This window comes from Lacerta agilis, chromosome 17, assembly GCF_009819535.1.
Source record: "Lacerta agilis isolate rLacAgi1 chromosome 17, rLacAgi1.pri, whole genome shotgun sequence".
NCBI lineage: Eukaryota > Metazoa > Chordata > Lepidosauria > Squamata > Lacertidae > Lacerta > Lacerta agilis.
The window spans coordinates 33789553-33802217 of NC_046328.1; the positions used below are offsets into that span (position 1 = coordinate 33789553).

Genomic DNA, 12665 nt, shown 5'->3' on the forward strand with positions numbered 1-12665 from the left:
TATCCAAGCCAAAAAACTGGAATGCTTTACCAACTGTAAAAAATAATAATCAAAGATGGTTGAAATACAGCAATAAACCATCTAAATCACTTTCAAAACATCTGAAAGACAAACAGATCCAAATGTTTATCCCATCAACTAAATATAAGAATAAAGATGAGAGAAATTGCAAAAAAACCTTTTACCAGGAGATGTATACTTAGCAGAAAAAGCATATATTGAAACTATAGAATCCGGGGGTTGGGAAAATATTGTTTAGCAGGAAGTAAAACAGCTGGGTATTATCTTGGAGTGAATATTTTGAATCATTTCTGTTATGTAACTGGCAGACGGAAAATTGGAAGTCCTTTTCTCTTTCTTCTTTCTTTCCTTTTTTCTTCTCTTTATATTCTTTCTTGGCTCGCTCCCCCCTTTTTTGTCTTCCTTAGTGTCCTCAGCTCTGGGCCATTATTGGGATCCAAGGATTACACACACATTAAAGTGATGGATTGTTGGTGAAGGACCCAGAGTGAGAGGCAGGGAAGGGGGAGACCGAGAGAACAAAGGAAAGCAGCCAGGCACTGGCACCAAATCTAGGGGGCCTTGGGGGGCCAGGGTACCCCCCCAAAATTGGTGTGCTTGCTCAGCACCTGCACCGCAAGGCCTCTGACATGACTTGCAAGTCCTCACGAAGCACTGGAAGTCGTGTCATGTCAAGGCTCTGCCAAGGCTTCAAAATTGGAAAGATGAGGAAGTTCCAAGCTGCCATTTTGACTGCAGCAACTTGTCAGAGAAGAGTTATTGTTGGCCATCAAGGAGGTGGTGGTGGTGGGGAAATGTTAAAGGTTATGAGGAGTCAGGAGAAGAATGGGGAGTTGGAGAACTGCCAGCAGAGATGTCCTTGGAAAGCACAGGATCTCCACCATCCTCACATACTCGCCGCTCAATGAGAATTCAAGAGCCAAGGGCTCAGCAACATTTGACTCCTGAGGCCCCCAGTAGAGCCACAGGCTGTTGCTGGGAAAGGAAGGAAAGAAGCTCAGAGTGAGTAACGTCCATATGGAGTTAAGGACTGGAATTCTTTGCCTTTCACTACGATGACTGAATAAAACCATAAATACGAACGTTCTTGTTCCTTCCTTGATGCTACCAGGAGAGGAAAAAATCCCTCAAGCCTGACATTATATGTCCTCATTGAACTTAAGGCTCTCTCTCTCTCTCTCTCTCTCTCTCTCTCTCTCTCTCTCTCTCCATAGATAGGCACTTTTACACTGCAATGATGTGATAACACGGTTATTCCTATCTGATTATACAGAAACATATTTCTGAATAAATAAGAGGGGGAAAGTAAATTATTTAGCACTTGTTGAAAAATATCAAATGCATTTAGACCTTGGGATTACAAGTGGGAGAGGGATATTGGGTTAATGTCTTGTGTGCAGGTTTGCCATAGGCAACTGATCGGCTACTATGAGAACAGGATGTTGGACTAGAAGGGCATTTGACTTGACCTAGCAGGGCTCCCTCTTCTTCTCTTCTTCTCTTCTTTACATGTCCATAGTTCTCACCATTGGGACAAGACTTGTGACTCCCACTTCATACTTATAGGGATGGGATGGGATAGGATGGGATGGGTAAGCTCTGGCTCTGCAGAAGTTGTTGGACTCTAACTTGCACCAGATCCACCAATCCTGACCCAAGGACAGGGATGACAGGAACTGGAGTCCAGTAATGTCTAGACCATGGGTAGGCAAACTAGGGGCCGGATCCAGCCCAATCACCTGCTAAATCCAGCCCACGGGTGGTCGGGGAATCAGCGTGTTTTTACATGAGTAGAATGTGTCCTTTTATTTAAAATGCATCTCTTGGTTATTTGTGGGGCCGGCCTGGTGTTTTTACATGAGTAGAATGTGTGCTTTTATTTAAAATGCATCTTTGGGTTATTTGTGGGGCATAGGAATTCGTTCATCCCCCCCCCCAAAAAAAAATAGTCTGGTCTGAGGCACAGTGGACTGCCCCTCTGCTGAAAAAGTTTGCTGACGCCTGGACTCTAGAGGGTCACTTGATAAGTACTCCCAATCAAGGTGCACCAATGACTCTTCTTGAACCTTATAACCTGCCCTGTTGTTATGAGAAATCTATTTCCCCAGTCATATGATTTAATTATGACCCACTTCCCCCAAATGACAGCAAAGAGGAATCAGGAGAAGGGGCACAACAGTTTCCTTGCACCTATTTAACCCATCCTTCCTGGTCCTCTAGCGCAGTGTTTTTCAACCTTTTTGGGGCAAAGGCACACTTGTTTCATGAAAAAAATCACGAGGCACACCACCATTAGAAAATGTTAAAAAAAATTACTCTGTGCCTATATTGACTATATATAAAGTAATTCTCTTGAATAGGAATCAAATAAACAAATTTTTCCCACGGCACACCAGGCAACATCTCGCGGCACACTAGTGTGCCGCGGAACAGTGGTTGAAAAACACTGAACTAGCGATCAGCAAAAGTTGCACTTGGCCCCTGACTATGAGTTGTTTGTCTGAATGAATAACCAGTCAGGGTGCCCTGGAGAGAGATCTTGTACTCATGTTGAATAAGAGGAGAATGGTAACTTCTAGAGGAATATAACATACTTTTTCCACACTCAATGCAAACCATTCAGGGTGCAAGAAAGAAAGATAGCCCCCAACACTCCAATTTTAATTTGGACAAAAAGGGGTTTAAGACTTTGGACACCTTGTTATGAGAAACTGGAGGTGGAGTTTTAAAAGCAAAGACACACAGGTTATCAGAATGCAGAACAAGCTTTATTGAAAAGGTCAAAGAAAAAGAAAAGATAGTTGTACAATAGGCAAAAAAGGTGCATATTGTAGAAGGTTCTTGGTATTCTCAACTTCATAATATTGAGGGGGGAATTAAGAGGGTTCAACTTCAGCAGTGATTGTTTGGATTCAGGTCTTCTGAACCTTAGTGAATGGATCTTTATCAAGCTCCCTGGATATCTGTTCAGGATATGCTTCTTAGGTTTAATTGGCCTACCAACAGAAGCTACCACGACGCCCACACCTCCTTCCGAGGAGTGCCCCCTTCCCGTAGCCCAAACCATAGCCCCAGCCTCCAGAGCTTCCAAGGAGGCCAGACCCATAGCCCCACCCACCATAGCCATAGCCTCCTACGATCCCGGAACATTCAAGGGTTCTGATGATCTCAAGGTGGCAAGTTCTGGAAATACTTGCTGCACTGTTAACAGGATGGTGGATGTTTGAAATAATCCAAGAAGATATTCGTTATGTTCTTAAGGTTGTAATCCTGAACCGGCTTACTTTAGAGTTAGTTGCATTGAAAGGAACTTATTTCTTGGTAGACATTGTGCTGCCACATAAAACAAAACCAGAAAGCCAGTGCTATGATGCAGGAAAAGTTTTATTGGGAATTTCAAACAGTAAAAGTATTCGAGTGAATACTAAGCACACTGGAAGGCAATAAAGCAAAAAGAACACATTTTAGTGAACAGCTTCTCCTTTAGAATTATTTTTTTCAGGCTGGAGGAAGAGTAGGGGGATCTACATTTATAGAACATTCTTTACATCTTCCTTTACATGAAGTCCCAATTACACATATTTACACCTGTGTTCTAATTTCATAGATGTAGTGAATGGATCTTGTGCTTTTCTTCCTGATGGGAATTGGTGTGTTTCAAAGAGATGTAGGAAAATAAATATCACAGTAACTAGCAGGGGAAAGTGAGATAAAATTAAACTGGAAACAGCTGCATGTTCTAGATGGGCCTGATTAAAAGGGATGCAAAACACTCTCCCAGCTCCCATTGGGATTGCCTAGGGAGTTAGGGTGCTCAACATATCTAAAATCAGACCGAAATAGTCCACCACAGATCTCTTTATGTTTCCTCCAGGTTGACAGACCGTGAGAGCTTAGCAGGGGGAATAGCAGATGCTGCCTCTACGCCCCACAAACCCATAACGGCTACGGCCCCCCCAAGCCCCAGAGCTGGACCCCAGAAGACCTGCACCACCATAGAGCCCTCTGCCAAATCCGCTGCCAAATCCAGACCCATAACCACCAGCAGCACACGGGGTGTTGCCTCCGACAGACACAGGCTCGCAACTGGCAGAGAGGATGGGTCCTGGGATGGTCAGGACAGTGGGAGGTGGCTGGATGACGACCTCTGCTGGTGGGATCTGGTTGACACATGAAGGGATGACTCCGCCCAGGACACCGAGATTGGCTGCTCTTTCAGCACCTCCATAACCGTAGCCGAGACCTCCATAGCCGTAGCCCAGACCTCCGTATCCGTAGCCAAGACTTCCGCGTCTACCAAGAGCTGCAGATCCAAACCCAACAGTGGGGGTGGAAGCACAGGATGGGATGGCACAGGATGGGCCACAGTCAACCATGGCTGAAGATGAATCTAAAAAATAAAATTGCAAGTGTACAGCTGAAAACTCTGGCAGCATGAATATAAATTCAACATAGCAAATAATTTTTGATGGATGCAAGGGAAACTGATCCCTTCCCCTCGCGGCAGGCTGCCAGCAATAGATAGACAAGAAGTTCTTACGAAGGGATATTTTTCAATGCTTATAGAGAGAGACTTAGAAACGTATCCTCTTGGGTTAATGACATTTCTCTGAGTGAAGCCCCACCCCCAATCTCTCTCCTATTATACATCATCCCTATGTTGGCTGATCAGTGCTTTCTGCCTCTGAGCTTTCTCTTGTCTTATTTCAATCCTGCCGGGTCCTGGGAGGGGGCGGGTCTGGAATGCTTTCTAAAGACAGTCTGTCAGCTGCCTCTCCCCTGCTTCTTTATCTTCTTCCTCCTGCTCCTCTCCCAATATTTCCCAGCTTCTCGCCTCTGCAGCCTCTGAGCTATGACAACAAACCACTGTTGCGATTCTAGACTGTCTCCCTCTTCTCTGGAACTTTCAGGGGGAAAGGGGGGGGGTCTCCACCATTCCTGACAGGAAGTCACTGACATTTTAAGTACGTAAAATCTTTATCTGAAATTGTGAAACAGAAAATGTAATTATTAAATAGTGGGTGGACATAGCAGACGACACAGTGATTCTCCAAGCAGCTCTCTTTATTCTCAGGCTGGAACAGAACTGGACTGAAGGGCCTGCTTATATAGTACTCAGTAACACGCAACAGTAACAACTCTCTCTCTAGCTACCCAACCCGTGAGCGGCACTCTCAATCCTTCATTTGCATGTGCGGACCTGAGTGAGAACTGCAGCCACGGTAGGCAGAGTGAAACTATATACACAACACCCCTAGTGGCCTAGAGTGAGAACTTCAATACATAACAGTAATAAAAAAAAATTATATCCAAAACAAAACAAAACATAAAATTGCAGAACTGAGTTGAACATGGGTCATGAAAGGCAAAAAATGAAAAAGTTTCAGATATGGTGCAGATCAAGGGGATGCCTGTCCTGATATCGTGGACTTCAACCCCCATGAGACTCAGCTAACATGAACAACAGTTCAGGGTGATGAGAACAAGATTAGCTGCCATATACTAAATGAGGTATTTGTGGTCAATATTGTTTACAATGATTGTCAATGACTCTCCTGGGTTCCAGACAAGGGACCCCTGACCATTAGGTCCAGTCGTGAACGACTCTGGGGTTGCGGCTCTCATCTCATGTTACTGGCCGAGGGAGCCGGCATACAGCTTCCAGGTCATGTGGCCAGCATGACAAAGCTGCTTCTGGTGAACCAGAGCAGCGCATGGAAACACCATTTACCTTCCCGCCGGAGCAGTACATATTTATCTACTTGCACTTTGACGTGCTTTTGAACTGCTAGGTGGGCAGGAGCTGGGACCGAGCAACGGGAGCTCACCCCATCACAGGGATTTGAACCACCGATCTTCTGATCAGCAAGCCCTAGTCTCTGTGGTTTATCCACAGTATACCATTGTCTAGCAAGTTGGGGATGAGCTTGAAAAAATTAAGACAGCCACCCTTTATATTTTTACCAGAGAATAAGCGCAACACAATCAGGTTTACTTCTGAGTGAAATGCAGAGTTTTGTGCTGTAAAAGACAGAAGCGTGTATGTTTGTCTAAATATCATTTAGGAAGGAAGGGAAGAAGATGGAGAGCTGGTGGCACCTTCCAGCTGTCCTTAAAAATGCTAAATTAGAGTTTCTTCTAGCAATATCATATTAAATGCACTTACAAAGTGTGAAGCTGGAAAATCCACCTAGTGTTAATTTGATGTGAATTTTTGATAAATTCAGAAACATTCGCCCAAGAAAATGGACTTACCTGCTTCTTTGAGAAGATGTAATGAAGACAAGAGAGTCAGATGAAGCTGTTGGAGGAACTGGGAGAAGTTTCTGTTTTTATACAGTTCTGTCAGCCACTCCTGTGACCAAGAGACCGCCTCTTTCCAGCTAACATTTTATTTAGTTGTCAACAAATTCATGTGCAAATGTACTTTACTAAGCACAAAAGAGTGAGGTCACAAAATTAAGCGGTTGCAAGAATGCAACACAAATAGTCTTGACACCAGTTTGTTTCCCTCTTCCTTCCTTTTAATTTTGCTGACCTCAAGTCAAATTGCTCTAGTTTATCTGATGTTTTAAATCAGAAACACCCAGAGGGAGGAGATGGAGATCATCAAAGCTCTTTCATCAGCGTAGGGGACTCTAGGGCATGATCAAAGCTTTTTGCATACACCTTCTGAGACATCTCCGGTATCAGATGAAATCGGTGTCCTTGAATGCCTTGAGCACACCAGAAAAGACCTGCTGGGTGAGGCCAAAGGACCATCTAATTCAGCATCTTGTATTCATAGCGCAGAACCAGATGCCTCAATGGGGAACTCACAATTGGAACCTGAGAGCACCAATGCCACCTGGAAGAGAACAACAGTGAGAAAGAGCTATGGTCCCTATGTTCTACTTGTGCATCTGGTTGACCACTGCTGGAAATGGGATGCTGGGCAACATGGGTCTTTGGTTTGATCCAGTTTCAGGGCTCATTATATGTTATCTTCTTCACTTGTCCTGGGAGGCCAGAGATGTTTCCTTCAGCCTGGCAAGAATCTAGAGTTAATCTGGAGTGGTCTTCTGGGTGGCAGCGGTGGGAAGGGGCTGCCCTGACTTCAATAGAAGATGGTGTCTGTGTACATGTGTGGTTAAAAAGAATAAAACCCAACCAAAAATATGTTAAGCATCTAAACCAGATATATAAAATCAGTACCAAATTGAAACCAAAAAGAAAACACTACTCTTTTTTTTTCTTTTTAAAAAGGCAGCTTAAAAAAGCAATTAAAACTTGAATATTGGGAAGCCTAGAAAATGTATGAAATGTATTCCAAATCTGTAGTTTAGAACATGTTAATTTAAGAGTGACAAGCCACACACAAACATAGCTGAAATTATGATGGGTTGCATCCAATAAACTCATTCTCAGGTAAGTTCCATCAAAATGCATGGTTTTGACTGACTTGTCCATGGCTTTCTTCTTTTTTTTACAAAGTAATAATCATAAATAAATAAGAATAAAAATGTGCACCCCACCACTGAGCCATCCCAAAATTTCAACACCTCTTGCAATGGTTTGACCCCTTTCCGTTTTAACAGAACAAATTCTACAAACACCCTCCATATCTCCTCAAAATAATTTATCCTGCGTATTCCCCGTCTTACCTTAATGGCACATGTTAATTTATCTTTAACAGCTATATCCCACACCCCTTTAGACCATTCTTCCATTTTATATTCTGCTTGTCCCTTCCACTTCCTAGCTATAATAATTCGTGCAGCTATCAATAAATTTGTGAGCAAGTCCTTCATAGTCTGCGAACCTTTCACTCCATTGTAAATTGATAATAATGCTACCTCTAGACTTTCGGTCAGCTTTAATGCAGTGATTTCTGTTCTCTCCTTAAATACCCTTTGCCATAATAATAATAATAATAATAATAATAATAATAATAATAATAATAATAGTACATATTTACACTCCCACCACATGTGAACATAATTCCCTGTTTCCTGGCATCCCCTGTGCATTGCTTTCAATAGGTCTAACATGAGCTAGTTGAAAACCTTAGCATTTCAGTAAATGTCTAACAGTGGAGATAGATGGATACCAACAGACCTCATCCCATCACCATGAAGGCACCAACTCTTCGATCTGCCCACCTGATCTTGCATATTGATGGAACAGTGGATAGGATTTCCCATGCTGACCTCAAAGATGAAGATGGAAACAGGAGGCTATTGAGGGATTTTTTAAAAACATCATTATTAAATTTTATCCTTGCTTTGTGTTAGCCACGTTGACATTACAAGTGGGCTAGAAATTCAGGAAATTAGGGGTGACTCCTTTACTTATCTGGCATTGTTGAGAAATATTTCCATTTATAATTAATTTAGCTTGTTTGTTTTGAGTATATTGCTTCAATTCCTTTTAAATATTGCTCTCCAAATTCCATATAGTTTAAGACTCCATTCATAAATGTCCACGACACTCTGTCGAAGGCTAATATGTGATCCCTGATTGGTTGGGACATGTGTCTACTACAGCGGTGGGGAAAGTGGTGTCTAGTACATGTGTCTAGTACAGTGGTGGTCCTCCAGATGTTTTGCATCATCCCTGCCTACATTATCCTTTTATATCTTCAATCATTTTATTTGGGGGCAGGCTTCAAATAATTGTGAATTTTTGCCAACTTTTCAAAATCATTTCACTTTACTGGGTACACTTAATCATACATGTGTACAGTGGCATACAGAGCCGCTTTGCCGCCCAGAGCGGCAAACGTGGGGGCATCCCCCCAGGGGCGGGGTGCCGCTCTGTAGCGTGTGTGTGTTGTGATGTCATGACGCATGCGTGCTACGGAGCACAGTCCATCCGGGCTGTCAGGTGCAAGCAGCTGCTGCACAGACAGGCTGCAGCAGTCCGTCCGTGTGGTGGCTGCTCACACGGCAACTCGCAAGGCTGCTGGGCATAGGCAGTCCCACACATGCACAGTCCATGTGGGATTCCTCACTTGCACAGTCCGTCCCGGATGCCGGGCGCGAGCGGCACCCCGTCCGTGTGGCAACTCGTAAGGCTGCAGCGCGTGAGCAGAGAGTTGCCGCTCGAGCAGCCACTGCATGGAAGTGGTGCCGGGCGGCGGCTTGGGAGTCACAGGGGGGGTGGCACCAAGTGTCACCCCCCTCCAGGCTGGAACTGGGGGCGTACCGCTCTCAACGCCCCCACCTTCCTACGCCACTGCATGTGTATATGAATCCTTGCGTCAATGAACACTAGAGCATTAGGAAGATTCTGTTTTCATAGTGGTCAACGAGATGCCAATAGGAATCCCATAAGAAGGACAGGAATTCAGTGTCCCATTCCCCAATTCTGATTCCCAGCAACTGTTATTCAGAGGCATGCTACCTCTGACAGTGGAGGAAGAGAACCCTGGCTATGTTCTGTGAACGGAATGATAAGCTGAACTCTTGGATTTGAAAGTCGAGTAGGCTACTGATAAAATCTCCAGCCATTCCAGCTGCTATAATTCTCTTCAAAGACATAGCACCTGTTGATCTGTCCGAAATGAACATACAAAGGCATCTTTACATTTTCTTAATTTTTTATAATTAACTTCTTTTGTGGAAGGAGGAGAATGCAAAGATCAAAAGGGTGAGAATGGGAAAGAAGCGTTGTGGGGAGCAGAGGAAATGCGAACTCTTTTGCCCCGTTTTTCTTTCTTATTAAAACAATTAGAGGGCATGATGTAATTCATAAATTGCTTGCTAGTTAAAGCCTCAGGGAAAGGGGGTGTATCCCAGCTAACTGTGGGGCCATCAGGGGATACAGTCAAAAGAGTATAAAACGGCTCCGTGGGCTGAGATATCCCAACAGCTTTCCTTGACTTGATCTCCTTCTCTCCATTTCTACTCCTCAGAGACTTTGGTAAGTCAAATGTGTGTATGTATGTTGGGATCTTTGCGCTACTCAGAGGGTTCAGCTAACCAAATTCCAAGCGAACTCTAAAATTCCATTATGTTGTGGGGTATGTTGCTATGCCACCAGGAATCCTACATCCTCCATGTTGTTGGCTGGCTTATTTACTATGTATTTCTTCTGAACACAAACGTTTAGGAAGTTGCCTTGCACTGAGACCAGAGTGTTCATCCATCAAGCACTGTAATGTTTGACTGGATGCAGTTCTCCAGGGATTCAAGGAAGGTTTTTCTTCCAAACCTAACCTGGAGATGCTGGGGAGTGAAGTCGGGACCTTCTGCATGCAAAGCAGATGCTCTAACAATTCACTGTAGCCCTTCCTTTCTTACATCTTATAGCATTATTTCAAAATTAGACATTTCTGTTTTCCTGGGTGGTGAGAGAGTCTTATTCTATCACAAGTTGTGCAAATCCAGCTTTCCTCATTGTAAAGTACAAATTTAGCATTCATGACTCTCCACGCATTGGGCTTGAGACACAAGACAGCGTTCCGCAGAATGTTTCTCAGATTTCCCCAACAATGTAACCTTAGCGAAAATTCAGTCAGGAAGATAAAAAACAGAAGTCAGCATAAGGGAAGTATTTATTGCATAGGCTAATATACATTTGTCCTTCATGGAAGATTTGGCAGATGAAGAAAGTAATAATATAGAAAACTGCCTTAAAATTGATCCATCTAGTTCAGTATTGTCTTCTCTGACCGTATGAAGCTCTTCAGGGTTTCAGATGAGAGATTCTTTCCCAGCCCAACCTGCAGATTCCAGGGATCAAATGCAAAACATATGTTCTGCCAGTGAGTAATGGTCCTTCCTCTAGGAAAGAAAAAAAGATTCCTGCATTCATTGTTCCAGCTAAAGGTCTGGTTTAAATAGAAACTTAGGGAGCTGCTTTTTACCAAGACAGACCATTGGACTTCCTAGTTCACTATTGTCCTCACTGACTGGAAACTATTCTCCAGAGTTTCAGATAGATGACATTCTCAGACATTCCTGGAGCTGCCAGTATTTGGATTTGGGACCCACAATGAAGAGAAGGGCTGTGGTGGGGAAAAAGGAAAGACAACAAAGAATCCAAGCATTAGGGCATAATGTTAGAACTGTCAAAGGCAGCTGATTTAAATGTCCACTGTGTTCACCATTGAAGTGGCATTCCATATGTTCATTTTGTCCCATGGTCTTCTTGGTTTCAGACTCACCTCTACCCAACAATGGTTGACTGTGGTCCATCCTGCGCTGTCCCATCCTGTGCTTCCACTCCCACTGTTGGATTTGGATCAGCAGGAGGTCTTGGTTATGGGTATGGAGGTCTCGGCTACGGATATGGAGGTCTCGGCTACGGTTATGGAGGTGCTGAAAGAGCAACCAACCTCGGAGTCCTGGCAGGAGTTGCTCCATCATGCGTCAACCAGATCCCACCAGCAGAGATTGTGATCCAGCCACCTCCTTCCGTCCTGACCATTCCAGGGCCCATCCTCTCTGCCAGCTGTGAGCCCGTGTCTGTTGGAGGCAACACTCCATGTGCTGTTGGTGGTTCTGGGTTGGTAGGAGGCTATGGTTATGGCGGGTGGGGCCATGGAGATGGCTTCCTTGGAAGCTCTTGGGGCTATGGTCTGAGGAGGGGTGGCCTCTTTGGAAGGAGGGCTCTGCAGGGGCGTCGTGGCAGCGTGTGCTATTAGGCCTATTGAACTTGTGAAGAAAATCTGTGTGATGATGATTTGAATGACCCTGAATGGGTGAAGACCATGCCTATCCATTATTGAGTGTCTCACCATGGATTCTGGAAAATCTGAGTTTCTGGGACCGTCATCTAAGCCAACAGCATTTGCATGAGTCTCTGCCATCTTTCCTTTCTCCTGCTCTCCCACTATATCCCCTGAAAGCCTCCAGATCAAGAAGAAGTTCAGAGCTGCTTTGTATACTGTCTGCCTTTGCCTTGTTCCTGTCCTGCTACTTTTACAATTGCCTGCTTGACACTTTTCATATTTCCATTAAAGTTCATTCTGAATTGACTTTCTTGGTTTGGCACCTCATTGCGACATTATCTTTTTTTATCAGTGCAAGCATACACTTTGTCTGGAGGCGTTTGGAGGGTGGATGGCGGTTAACAGATTGGGGCTGAATCCTGACAAGACAGAAGTACTGTTTCTGGGGGATAGGGGGCGGGTGGGTGTGGGGGACTCCCTGGTCCTGAATGGGGTAACTGTGCCCCTGAAGGACCAGGTGCGCAGCCTGGGAGTCATTCTGGACTCGCAGCTGTCCACGGAGGCGCAGGTTAATTCTGTATCGAGGGCAGCAATCTACCAGCTCCATCTGGTACGCAGGTTGAGACCCTACCTGCCCGTGGACTGTCTCGCCAGAGTGGTGCATGCTCTAGTTATCTCTTGCCCGGATTACTGCAATGCGCTCTATGTGGGGCTACCTTTGAAGGTGACCCGGAAACTACAACTAATCAAGAATGCGGCAGCTAGACTGGTGACTGGGAGTGGCTGCTGAGACCACATAACACCGGTCTTGAAAGACCTACATTGGCTCCCAGTATGTTTCTGAGCACAATTCAAAGTGTTGGTGCTGACCTTTAAAGCCCTAAATGGCTTTGGTCCAGTATACCTGAAGGAGCATCTCCACCCCCATCATTCTGCCCAGACACTGAGGTCCAGTGCCGAGGGCCTTCTGGCAGTTCCCTCACTATGA

At 44.6% G+C, this 12665-nt stretch overlaps 2 protein-coding genes across 2 annotated transcripts; one reads left to right on the forward strand and one right to left on the reverse strand.

Annotated features, from left to right (window-relative positions):
• Positions 1-3868: 3868 nt before the first annotated feature.
• Positions 3869-6360, reverse strand: LOC117039194 (claw keratin-like). The gene is made up of 2 exons (XM_033136264.1): positions 6277-6360; positions 3869-4411 (listed from the first exon to the last, which is right to left on the reverse strand). Exon 2 carries the CDS (start codon positions 4395-4397, stop codon positions 3915-3917), a length of 483 nt encoding a protein of 160 aa, XP_032992155.1. The 5' UTR covers positions 4398-4411; positions 6277-6360; the 3' UTR covers positions 3869-3914.
• Positions 6361-9856: 3496 nt separating this feature from the next.
• On the forward strand, positions 9857-11826 carry LOC117061885 (cuticle protein 65-like). The gene is made up of 2 exons (XM_033174873.1): positions 9857-9924; positions 11165-11826. The coding sequence occupies exon 2, from the start codon at positions 11183-11185 to the stop codon at positions 11648-11650; it is 468 nt and encodes a 155-aa protein (XP_033030764.1). The 5' UTR covers positions 9857-9924; positions 11165-11182; the 3' UTR covers positions 11651-11826.
• The last annotated feature ends 839 nt before the right edge of the window (positions 11827-12665 follow it).

Bases quoted from the DNA above. Each gene is read 5' to 3' on its own strand.
- LOC117039194 (XM_033136264.1), bottom strand. From the start codon at position 4,397: ATGGTTGACTGTGGCCCATCCTGTGCCATCCCATCCTGTGCTTCCACC.
- LOC117061885 (XM_033174873.1), top strand. From the start codon at position 11,183: ATGGTTGACTGTGGTCCATCCTGCGCTGTCCCATCCTGTGCTTCCACT.